Here is a 13,796-nt window from a genome sequence, read left to right on the forward strand (position 1 = left end):
GCCATTAAAGCATTATTTCCAACTTCCTCATCTTCATCATTATCAGAATCATCCCAACTTTTTTCCTCTGCAGTATAATATTTGCTTTGCTGTTTCTTCAGAAGAGCTTCATACTTTGCTTCCAGTTCAAGATAAGATTTGTCTTTCTTTGCTTTCTTGGGTTTCCAGCATTCTGTAGCAAAATGGCCTAGTTCATCACAGTTGAAGCACCTTATCTTTGATCTGTCAACAGATCCAGTTTTATAACCATTTTTGCTATCAGATGTGTATTTCCCTTTTCTTTTCCAGCTGCTGTCTTTGTTGAAAGACTGTCCTTTACCCTTGAAGAATCTTGGCTTCTTTACTCTAATGTTAGAGAAATTTCTTGCCAGATAGGCCATTGACTGATCAAGCTCATCAAGTTCATCCAAGTTGTAGAACTCATCTTCTTCTAGTTCCAGAATGACCTGTTCTTGTGAATCATTTGTTCTTTGCTCACTTGTTGAGACAACTGAAGTTGGAGATCTTGGCTAATCATTAGAGGTCTGGCTTTCATTGATAATTAGAGCACTAGAACCATCTACAACATGCCCTTGTCCAGTTCTTAATGATATTCTTTGAATCATTTCTAATTCATAAGTTTTCAAGATTCCATAAAGAACTTCCAGTGTTATTTTGCTTAGATCTCTCCCTTTTCTGATTGCTGAGATTTTCTGTTCAAAATGATCAGGGAGTGTGAGCAAAAACTTCAAGTTCACCTCTTCAGCTTCATAGAATTTGTCATGGAGCTGCAAGTCATTTATCAGCTTATTGAACATTTCAAACACATCAGTGATACTTTCTTTTGGCTTGGCCATGAAGCCCTCATATTGTGAAATCAGTATCCTTCTTTGATTAGATCTAACTTCCTCAGTTCCTTCACAGAGTATTTTAATCTTTTCCCAGATTTTCTTGGCAGTGTCACAGTTGACAATGTTGTTGTACATTATATTGTCAAGTGACTCTATCAATATCAGTGCAAGCCACTATCCAAGGAAACTTTCTCTTTTTCAGGCTCAGTGTACTCAGAAGGGTCTTTTGGAGCATGATGAGCTGGAATGACCATATCACCCTCCGTTGATTCTTCAACTCTAAATATAGGAGTGAAGGGCCCATTTTTGAGAATCTGAATATAGAGTGGATTGGTCATCCTGATAAACAGCAACATTTTCTTTTTCCAAAGAGTGTAGTTAGCTTTGTCAAAGGTAGGAATTTTGATGCTACTGATTTTCTATGTATTCATTCTTCCAAGATCTTAAATCAGTTTACTTTCAGATTTTGCTCTGATACCACTTGTTAGGTAATGAATTGCACACAGAGTGGGGGTGAATGTGTTTTTGTGTTTTTATGCTTTTCTTGAACTATTTTGGTTGTGAACAAAGTAAATTAATTGTTGTAGTGAAATGTGTTCATGCAGAAATTAAACATGCAATAATAAAGAACACAGATCTTTCAAAACACACTTAATTTTATATTAAAATTAAGAATGTTTTGCTACAAAATTTCTAGGCTCTTTGTTGATAAAAAGCATAGCTTTTGTCTTGAGAGAATACAAGAGTTCCTTATCTAAATTGCTACTTCTAACAAAGGACCGGTGTTAACTTTATAATTTAGTTAACTGTTGGTTTACACAATATATAATAAGACATGCTATTAGTTTTAGTAAACTGTCACTTTTCATTTCCATTTAAGGAAAAGTATATCTTCCATTGCTGGCTTAGCATATCTTTGCATATTGTGTTAACTTTGATCTTCCTTTGTCAGTTAATCTTCACCCTTGATCTTGCACACTTTTCAAGCTGCTTTTTGTAGACTTGTCAATCCAGCTGGTTGGATTGTTTGTTGATTGTGAATCTTGGATATTGAAGTGGTCTGCAAATTGTACTTTGAGATTTTACCTCGAGATCTCCATTTTGGTCTACAGAGAACTTGACATCTCGATAAGTATATTGGCTTATCGAGATCTCTAATACTCCATTATAAATTTGACTTGTAGAAGTCTCTGAGTTCTCTATAAGAGAATTTGGCTTGTCGAGATCTCTAGTCTTCATATATTCACTTTGACTTATCGATATCTCTGAGTTCTCTAGTGGCTTATTGACTTATCGATAACTCAGAGTTCTCTAGTCAAATTTGACTTGTCGATAACTCAGAGTTCTCTAGTGAATTTTGGCTTATCGATATCTCTGAGTTCGCTAGTGGAATTTGACTTATCGATAACTCAGAGTTCTCTAATGAATGTTGACTTGTCGATAACTCTGAGTTCTCTAGTGAAGAAATGACTTGTCGATATCTCCAATCTCAATATCTTCAATTTGACTGGTCGATATCTCTGAGTTCTCTAATAGCTTTCCTAACTTCTCGATAAGTCATTTGGAGTTCTCGAGTGACTTCTCTATAACACTAAATCTGTGACTTGTAGAGATCTTAACTTAGAACATTTTTCTCAAAACAAATTTATTCAACTGCAAACTTCTTCATAATTCTTCTTAAGGAAAAAGACTCAAGTCTGCTCTTTGACATTTTTACAGACTTTAATGTTCCAAATACAAAATGCAAACTAAGATTACAATACAACTTACTTAGGGTTGTCAATTTTACTTGGTATTATTAAAGTACAGGTATGTCTTGCACAACATATATCATGTGATCGGGCTAAGATAAAATAATAATACTATCAATACTCCTAAAACAATTATACTAATGAACTTGGATAAACAAAATAATATATTTTATTTATCCAGGATAAAAAAAATATTTTATTTATGCAGGATAAAAAAATACATTATACAATTGATTCAGAATAACACAAAACTAAAATAAAAATACAATTCGACCAACAAAAATAAAATCATATATACTACTTATTAAGTCTAAAAAAGATTATCTTATTGATCCAGACTTTTAAAAAAAAAATTAAACTAAAAATAGTTAGTTTGATTTGGTAGGTGTATTGGACATTGGTTAAAATAAAATAATGAAAAAAGAAAATCAACTTAATATTAGACTAAGTATAATTTGTATCCTATTGATGTGAACTAAAAAATTAAATTTTAATTAAAACATAAATATTGTCTTTTTAAAAATACACATAGAATTATCAATAAAACTATATCGTTTAATTAGTAATATTGTCTTTTTCAAATATATGTTTATAGAATTACAGTTAATCGATTAGGTAATCAACATGCTAAAATAATATTTTTTTAAGGTTCCAACTTGGAGACATATTTTTACCCTCAATAAAAATAATAATTCCGTTATAATAATGTTTCCCTCCTTACCAATGCAATCATTTAAAATAAGTTTAAATGTTTTAAAAAGTTATAAACATATACATCTACTAATACAATTATTATGAAATTATATCATTTAAAATTTTAAGTGAACAAAATTAAAATTTTAATTTAATCTTTTTAAAATATATATATAATATTTAAAAACAGTGTCATCGTGCGGTTTTACTAGTATTCTATATAATCCCATGCACATATAAACAACTAGAGGTGGCCAAACGGGCGGTTAGCCCCGCCCCGGCTCGCCCCGACTCGTCAAAAAAACCGTATCAACTCAGCTCGTAACGGGCCGAATCAAACTCGGCACAATTCGCAAAAAATAACGGGTTGTTTATGGGTTCAGTTTTCAGGATTCGATAATCGGCACGGCACGACACTCTCAACCGGCACGAAACAGACTCGACACGCGAACCCGCTCGATTCGTTCAACCCGTTCGAACCGTCAACCCGTGAACCCGTTCGACCCGTGAACCCGTGAACCCGTGAACACGCACGCGCCTGGAAAAGCTGCCGCGTTCTTCCCTTTCAACTCAGTCTGCAACTTCTGCAAACATTCATGCCTGCAACTTCTGCAACTCAGTCTCTTTTCTTCTATGTAACGTAAACCTGAGCCTCTAACGTCTTTTTTTTTTTAATTCTCAAGTCCAACGGCTAAAATTTTCTCCCTATAAATTTGCAGCAGCTTCATTTTTGTTCCACAGGCCACAAACTCTCTCTCTCATTCTATCTCACTCTCACAATCTCTCCTCTCTCATTCTCTCTCACTCTCACAATCTCTCTTCTCCTCGCTCACTAACTCTCATTGTAACAAAATTCCGACGACCTTGTAATTATTCCGGCGATCTTATAAATTTTCCGGCGAAAAAATTAAAATGGAAGAAGGAAGGGGCACAACCTCATCACACGGTTCAACTCAAGCAACAAGTATGAGACCACCTCGACCCCTACAACCTGGTAAGTTATTATTCATTTTTTTATGTTTAAAAAAAATATAATTTCGATTATTATTCATTTTTTATGTTTTAAAAAATATAATTTCGATTATTATTCGTTTTTTATGTTTGAAAAAATGTAATTTCGATTATAATTCGTTTTTTATGTTCGACTTTTATTTTTTGTTTTTAAAAATATTTGTTCTTTAAATTTATTTTTCTGTTGTTTGCTAATAATGCGAATAAGTTTATTTTGCTAAAAATATTTCGTTCGACTTTAAATTTATTTTGCTAAAAATTTGTAAGTTTGGTTATTATTTTTAATTTTACAGGTAGTGCTTCCAGTGCAAGACATCAATCACATGTTTGGAATTATTATTCAAGAGAAGCAATGGAGGAAGATCCGAATAAATTTAGAGTGTTTTGTTTACTTTGTATTCAAAATGGTCGAAATCCACAACCTTTTATTCACTCTAAAGGCTCCGGTACGGGCACACTTGATCGGCATTTACAAAAACATCACGACATTACGAAGCAAAGTCACGAAAGTGGAACCGCGCGGGGAGGTTCACCACAACAAACACAAATGGGTGGTTTTGTGACATCGTCTCCCGGTGGAGGTATGCCTTTCGTCTATAATAGAGATAGAATGATTGAATCTTTTGCTACTTATGTTACACTAGACGAGTTACCTTTTTCTCACGGCGAGAGTCCGAATTTAGAGCATATGATTAAAGAATCAATAAACCCGGCATTTAAAAAAATTCCTAGGAATACACTTAAACGTCACACACAAAAACAATATTATTCTCAGCGAGCACAATTAATTGAATATTTTCGTGATTTTGATGGTATGGTTTCTTTAACTAGTGACTGTTGGAGTTCAAGTCAAGGTGAACCATTTATTTGTGTTACGGTTCATTGGATTGATTCCGAATATTTTTTACAAAAACGAATAATTGCTTTTGATGTTATGGATGAGTCACACACCGGTTATAACATAAAAACAAGAATAGTGGAAACAATGAACGAATTTAATTTATTTCACAAGGTGTTTACGATTACATATCCTAGAACATTATTACATGGTGTTAGGAGTTTCATATAATCATATTCTTTATGTAACTAATTGTTTAGATTTATTACATCGTCTTATAGATGTATATACTCCCAAAACTCTAAATCTTGTATCACCTAAGACTAGTAATAGTAGTAGTAGGTTCAATAGTAAAGTGATGGATATACTAACTAAAAAACAAAAGTGTAGAATTTCCACTACTTCTTCTGCACCTACAACTTCTTTTAGCATGACTAGAGAGTTTTTTTCTTATCATTATGAGTTAGATGAGCATTTTTCAATACTAACATGGTGGAAAAATTATGAGAACCCATTTCCGGTGTTAGCTAAAATTGCGAGGGACATTTTAGTAGTTCCCGCCTCTACAATTGCTTCTGAATCCGCTTTTAGTGCCGGTAGAAGAGTGTTGGACGAGAAGAGATCAAGTCTATCGCCGGATGTGGTAAAAATATGTGTTTGCAAAAAGGATTGGGATCAAGCCGCAAAAAGACAACAAGGAAGGAAAAAAGACGACTCGGATGGAGAAGAAGAGGTTTGGATGACAATGGACACATCATCGGAATCAGGCATGTCAACAACCGAACAACAAGAACAAGAAGAAGAAGAATTTGAATAAATGAAATAGTAAAATGATAGAATATTTTAATATTGCATTTTTTAATTTTCTTTTAATTTGTATTTTGTTCAAAATGTAAAATGCGGTTTGTTCCGTTTTTTAGAGAGGAGTCCTCTCAAATCAATTGTAATATTTTTGTAATTAATAAAATTTATAGAGGTACCGTCCTCTTTTCTTTTATTTAATTTAACACATGTTGACATTTAAAAAGATAAATATTTAACATAATTATTATTTATTATTATTATTATTAGCCGCAAATAATAAAAATGAATGATTCAACAGCCATTAGTTTTATTATTATGATTCAACCACATACTGAAACCACTTACAAGTTACAAGCTACAGACATTGACATTGACATGACACTTAAAATAACAATTGCTAAAAAATAAACAGTATCAGACTCGCGGTTCAAACGGTTCGAACAGTTCGAACGGTTCGAACTCGCCCGGCCCGGGACGTATAGCTCGTATAGCACAACCAACACGCGAGCTCGTATAGCTCGTACAAACCGCGAGTTGTACGCGAGTTTAAGTATTTTGATTCGGCACTAACCCGGCACGGCCCGTAACATTGAACGTGCCGACCACGAATCTGCTAATACGGAACCCGCCCCGCCGGAAAACCGGCCCGGCACACACGGCACACCCGTCTGGCCGGCTCTATAAACAACTATCAAGCTCACCTTTGGTCATGTTCTTTAATAATCACTTGTTATGAATTATTTATGTAATACACTACTTCTTCTGTTTTTTAATATATGACATTTAACTTTGTGCACATGTATAGAGTTTTGGCCATATAATTAAAATAACTTTTTTCAAAAAAATCTTTTTATAAATAAAAGTTTTGATCTCATATTTTTATTTAAAAAAAGAATTTTTTTAAAATAAAAATTCTAACTATGTGGTCAACCCTCCTAAATAGAGGTGGCCAAACGGGCGGTTAGCCCCGCCCCGGCTCGCCCCGACTCGTCAAAAAAACCGTATCAACTCAGCTCGTAACGGGCCGAATCAAACTCGGCACAATTCGCAAAAAATAACGGGTTGTTTATGGGTTCAGTTTTCAGGATTCGATAATCGGCACGGCACGACACTCTCAACCGGCACGAAACAGACCCGACACGCGAACCCGCTCGATTCGTTCAACCCGTTCGAACCGTCAACCCGTGAACCCGTTCGACCCGTTCGACCCGTGAACCCGTGAACCCGTGAACACGCACGCGCCTGGAAAAGCTGCCGCGTTCTTCCCTTTCAACTCAGTCTGCAACTTCTGCAAACATTCATGCCTGCAACTTCTGCAACTCAGTCTCTTTTCTTCTATGTAACGTAAACCTGAGCCTCTAACGTCTTTTTTTTTTTAATTCTCAAGTCCAACGGCTAAAATTTTCTCCCTATAAATTTGCAGCAGCTTCATTTTTGTTCCACAGGCCACAAACTCTCTCTCTCATTCTATCTCACTCTCACAATCTCTCCTCTCTCATTCTCTCTCACTCTCACAATCTCTCTTCTCCTCGCTCACTAACTCTCATTGTAACAAAATTCCGACGACCTTGTAATTATTCCGGCGATCTTATAAATTTTCCGGCGAAAAAATTAAAATGGAAGAAGGAAGGGGCACAACCTCATCACACGGTTCAACTCAAGCAACAAGTATGAGACCACCTCGACCCCTACAACCTGGTAAGTTATTATTCATTTTTTTATGTTTAAAAAAAATATAATTTCGATTATTATTCATTTTTTATGTTTTAAAAAATATAATTTCGATTATTATTCGTTTTTTATGTTTGAAAAAATGTAATTTCGATTATAATTCGTTTTTTATGTTCGACTTTTATTTTTTTGTTTTTAAAAATATTTGTTCTTTAAATTTATTTTTCTGTTGTTTGCTAATAATGCGAATAAGTTTATTTTGCTAAAAATATTTCGTTCGACTTTAAATTTATTTTGCTAAAAATTTGTAAGTTTGGTTATTATTTTTAATTTTACAGGTAGTGCTTCCAGTGCAAGACATCAATCACATGTTTGGAATTATTATTCAAGAGAAGCAATGGAGGAAGATCCGAATAAATTTAGAGTGTTTTGTTTACTTTGTATTCAAAATGGTCGAAATCCACAACCTTTTATTCACTCTAAAGGCTCCGGTACGGGCACACTTGATCGGCATTTACAAAAACATCACGACATTACGAAGCAAAGTCACGAAAGTGGAACCGCGCGGGGAGGTTCACCACAACAAACACAAATGGGTGGTTTTGTGACATCGTCTCCCGGTGGAGGTATGCCTTTCGTCTATAATAGAGATAGAATGATTGAATCTTTTGCTACTTATGTTACACTAGACGAGTTACCTTTTTCTCACGGCGAGAGTCCGAATTTAGAGCATATGATTAAAGAATCAATAAACCCGGCATTTAAAAAAATTCCTAGGAATACACTTAAACGTCACACACAAAAACAATATTATTCTCAGCGAGCACAATTAATTGAATATTTTCGTGATTTTGATGGTATGGTTTCTTTAACTAGTGACTGTTGGAGTTCAAGTCAAGGTGAACCATTTATTTGTGTTACGGTTCATTGGATTGATTCCGAATATTTTTTACAAAAACGAATAATTGCTTTTGATGTTATGGATGAGTCACACACCGGTTATAACATAAAAACAAGAATAGTGGAAACAATGAACGAATTTAATTTATTTCACAAGGTGTTTACGATTACATATCCTAGAACATTATTACATGGTGTTAGGAGTTTCATATAATCATATTCTTTATGTAACTAATTGTTTAGATTTATTACATCGTCTTATAGATGTATATACTCCCAAAACTCTAAATCTTGTATCACCTAAGACTAGTAATAGTAGTAGTAGGTTCAATAGTAAAGTGATGGATATACTAACTAAAAAACAAAAGTGTAGAATTTCCACTACTTCTTCTGCACCTACAACTTCTTTTAGCATGACTAGAGAGTTTTTTTCTTATCATTATGAGTTAGATGAGCATTTTTCAATACTAACATGGTGGAAAAATCATGAGAACCAATTTCCGGTGTTAGCTAAAATTGCGAGGGACATTTTAGTAGTTCCCGCCTCTACAATTGCTTCTGAATCCGCTTTTAGTGCCGGTAGAAGAGTGTTGGACGAGAAGAGATCAAGTCTATCGCCGGATGTGGTAAAAATATGTGTTTGCAAAAAGGATTGGGATCAAGCCGCAAAAAGACAACAAGGAAGGAAAAAAGACGACTCGGATGGAGAAGAAGAGGTTTGGATGACAATGGACACATCATCGGAATCAGGCATGTCAACAACCGAACAACAAGAACAAGAAGAAGAAGAATTTGAATAAATGAAATAGTAAAATGATAGAATATTTTAATATTGCATTTTTTAATTTTCTTTTAATTTGTATTTTGTTCAAAATGTAAAATGCGGTTTGTTCCGTTTTTTAGAGAAGAGTCCTCTCAAATCAATTGTAATATTTTTGTAATTAATAAAATTTATAGAGGTACCGTCCTCTTTTCTTTTATTTAATTTAACACATGTTGACATTTAAAAAGATAAATATTTAACATAATTATTATTTATTATTATTATTATTAGCCGCAAATAATAAAAATGAATGATTCAACAGCCATTAGTTTTATTATTATGATTCAACCACATACTGAAACCACTTACAAGTTACAAGCTACAGACATTGACATTGACATGACACTTAAAATAACAATTGCTAAAAAATAAACAGTATCAGACTCGCGGTTCAAACGGTTCGAACAGTTCGAACGGTTCGAACTCGCCCGGCCCGGGACGTATAGCTCGTATAGCACAACCAACACGCGAGCTCGTATAGCTCGTACAAACCGCGAGTTGTACGCGAGTTTAAGTATTTTGATTCGGCACTAACCCGGCACGGCCCGTAACATTGAACGTGCCGACCACGAATCTGCTAATACGGAACCCGCCCCGCCGGAAAACCGGCCCGGCACACACGGCACACCCGTCTGGCCGGCTCTACTCCTAAATATGTGTGTCAAAAAATCAAACTTCATATATTAAAAAACAGAGGAAGAATTTTTTATGGTTGGATAACTTTTTAAAGGTCAGATTTAAAAAAAAGTATTGGTCCGCATATCGGCTGTGGAAGATAGGTTCGGCTCAAAAATATTAACTAAAGAAAAAAGACCTAACTTTCTACATGCATAAATAAACAGCTTCATCTAAAAATAAAATTTATTAAATAATTATACTATTAAAGCATACTTTAAAAATAAATTTAAAAATTCTATTTTGAAACAATTAAAATTGTAAAATAATATTAATTTTTATATATGGATATATTAAAATTTAGTTTATATTAATAATAATATTATTATATAATTTTTATATGAATATTAAAATTTATTTTATATTGATAATAAAAGAAGTGTTACCATATTTAAATTTGTATTTTATTTTTACATGTTTTATGTTATTTATTTAATATCATTACTTTCTGTTTGTTTGTTATTTTTTAAATTTGTATTCAGTTTAAATAATTTTTATCATGAATAGTGATATTAATAATATTAATATGAATTCACAAATATATACATATATGTATCAAAAGAAACATATTTTATGAAAAAAATGAGTAAAAAAAATGATGACTAATAACGAATTAACACCAAAACTTCAAAAAAAATGGTTTTGTATTTTAAGCTATTTGTTAAAAAATAAAGTAAAGAAAAATAAAGTTAAAAAAATTACAATTTTGTATAAAAAGAGGTAAAATCAAAAGATTTTTTGAACTGTTAGTGTTAAACTCGTATTAGACATCATTCTTTTACTCATTTTATTCATAAAATATGTTCCTTTTGATAAAAATATGTATATGTTTGTGTATCATGTTAATATTCTTAACATTAATATTCATGAATGGTAAATTAAAAAATAATAAAATAAATGAAAATAAATAAATAAATAATAACATATAAAATAAAATATAAATCTAAATATAGTAACACTTCTCTTATTATTATTATAAAATAAATTTTAGTATTCCAATAAAATTATATAAAAACATAATAATTAATATAAAATAACTTTTTATATTCATATGAAAAATTTAATGTAATCTTAGTTGTTTCAAAATATATTTTTTAAAATTTAGTTGTAAAGTTTGTTCAAAAGGTATAATTATTCAATAAATTTTGTTTTTGATGAAATTTAGATCTCCTTACCTTAGGCGGATATTTTGAGAATAACCTATTTTTTAACTATCTCTTTCTTTCTCTCTTCCCGAAAATTTATAGCAAAAAAAAAGACAATTTTTTTTAAATCCTAACGGTTAAAAAGTTGATTCCCCAATAAAAAAGTAGTTAGATAAATGTTTCCTAATAAGTGATTATTAAGGAACATACTTCATACTCTTTTATTAAATACTTTCATCGGTATTATGGATTATCAAGTTCTAGTCCAATACTCCTAAACTGGATCCATCCTTAAGCTTATTAGACAAAAAAATTTGTTCGAACTCAAGCTCGACATCAAGCCCAGTTGAATCTAGTGGAGCTTTTGAATTTCAGTGTCTTATCGATCAGTTTTGTTGTTGGTTAGGAGCTGTAATATAAATCATTGCAACATATTAGAATGGTATAAATATATTAACATTGTTGGTAAGAGAAGCTGACTGAATTTGTGGAGACAGATAGAATGAATTACAGAGTCACTGATATCAATTTGTGATGATGGATACACGGAGCCGGGTGGCCCTGATGCATGCACCTAGTATTTGTACCCTTTGACATACAAACTCTCGGAAGCCACTCCACCCGCACTTCCACCACTATATTTTCCAAGAGTGGCATCCGAATTAGCCTTGCATCTTGCCAAGAACCCCTCCTGCGCTTTCTCAACATTCTCCTTCTTCCCTCCCCATGTCTTTAGTGTGCTTGCCTGCAGTGCTCGCCCAAACGAGAAGGAAAGTGTCCATGGCTTCAGAACCTCCAGCTTGTTCATGGCATCCAGGTTCACTGTTGCCTCTTCCTCGCTTTGCCCCCCTGATAAAAACACAATCCCGGGCACAGCTGGTGGCACCGTTCGCCTCAGTGCTGTCACTGTGTATTCAGCTATCACTTCTGGTGTTACCTGTCACGACGGACAAAATAAGAGTAACAAATATAATGCCAAACAATCTGTGGTTATCGTTAACATCTGAATATTAGCACAATATTCCTCAAGGAATTGAATTCATCATTAATAAACAAATAAAGTATAGCAATTCTAAGTTAACTTGTACTTGCATTCCAAATATGTAGGAAGAAATATGTACTTTTGGGCTATCTGAGCCTGGTGTGACCATGTTGGGCTTCAAGAGTGTTCCTTCTAGAAGAACATGTTGGTCATTGAGTGCCTTATAAACTGCAGCCAGCACAGTTTCAGTAGCTGCAGCACATTTCTTGATGTCATGACTTCCATCAGTTAAGATCTCTGGTTCCACAATCGGCACAAGTCCGTTCTCCTGGCAAATAATTGCATACCGAGCCAAGCCCTGAGCATTCTGCTGAATGGACAACTCAGATGGCTCGGTCACACCTATCTTAAGGACAGCACGCCACTTGGCAAACCGTGCACCTGCCTTGTAGTACTCAGCACAACGAGCCCCAAGTGAGTCAAATCCTTGAGTCGTAGTCTCACCATTGGTACCGGCTAAATCAACTGTGCCCTTGTCGACCTTGATGCCTGGAAGAACATTGTTTTCAAGAAGAACATCAACAAAAGGCTTTCCATCAGAAGTTTTCTGGTAAAGAGTCTCTTCAAAGAGAATGACACCGGAAAGATAAGGAAGCGCGTTTGGAGCAGTAAAAAGTAGCTCGCGGAGAGCTTGACGGTTGGACTCGACGTTTTCTACGTTGATGCTTGACAGACGTTTTCCAATGGTGCCAGTGCTCTCATCTGCTGCCAAAATACCCTTCCCAGGTGTGGCAATGTATTTGGCATTCTTGATTAGCTCATCTATAGGAATTTATAGCACAAAAGTTAGTACAATATACCAATATCTACCACAAGGTCATAAAAATAGATTGTTGTAACAAGTAACAACCTATATATGTGGATTTCAATATAGTATATTTGATGCATTATGCATGTATGAAAGTGTAGTTATATATATGTGTGTGAGAGTGTGTAATATCTTAACATGGCAGAGTAAAGCAAGGAGTAAGTGAATGTACTACCAGCATACTTTCCTACGAAGGCAGACATTATAATGTTGAAGATGAAGTAGCTAGCAGTACAGAACAATAAAATGAAAAGAAGAAGCTCTTTGATATAGAGATAAAGTTCAAGAGAATATGCCAATTGGATTCAGGGTTGCCAATAACACGTGTCAAGGAGATTAGCCTGTGGAAAGTTATCATCCTGGGATAGAAGAATGAGTGATCAGTCTGAGCTTCCACTCGCACCTTTTATCTCTACTCCTCCACAATTCCCCTCATCCATAATTTCTTTTGCCATCTTTTTTTGTTACTATCAAGGGTCCTCGTCCCAACATGTGATTGTTACAACCATCTTATAGGTGATTAATTTTGGCAGACATAATTAAAATTGAACATTTACGTGAATGTGAATGTTATGGTCATGTCACTCTTTTCATGCTCTACTAATTTTTCTTATACTGTATATCTGTGAAAAAATGCGAAAAGACGGGGGACAACATTAGTTTGTCGGGGGGACCAACGACGTACGAGTATAGGTTTACGAAACTTGAGAAGGTTAAGCAAAAAAAAAAAACTATAGAGGTAATTACATAGAAAAAGGGTTGAACTTGAAAATTTGGTTTTTGGTTGCGCCGAAATTTTTCAGAC

The 13,796-nt window shown here is 34.0% G+C and overlaps 1 protein-coding gene across 1 annotated transcript; it reads right to left on the reverse strand.

Annotated features, from left to right (window-relative positions):
• Positions 1-11,573: 11,573 nt before the first annotated feature.
• Positions 11,574-13,321, reverse strand: LOC141707930 (fructose-bisphosphate aldolase 5, cytosolic). Its single transcript, XM_074511382.1, has 3 exons — positions 13,167-13,321; positions 12,263-12,945; positions 11,574-12,078 (listed from the first exon to the last, which is right to left on the reverse strand). Exons 1-3 carry the CDS (start codon positions 13,192-13,194, stop codon positions 11,716-11,718), a joined length of 1,074 nt encoding a protein of 357 aa, XP_074367483.1. The 5' UTR covers positions 13,195-13,321; the 3' UTR covers positions 11,574-11,715.
• Positions 13,322-13,796: the final 475 nt, after the last annotated feature.

This window comes from Apium graveolens, chromosome 2, assembly GCF_009905375.1.
Source record: "Apium graveolens cultivar Ventura chromosome 2, ASM990537v1, whole genome shotgun sequence".
In the NCBI taxonomy this organism is placed as follows: domain Eukaryota; kingdom Viridiplantae; phylum Streptophyta; class Magnoliopsida; order Apiales; family Apiaceae; genus Apium; species Apium graveolens.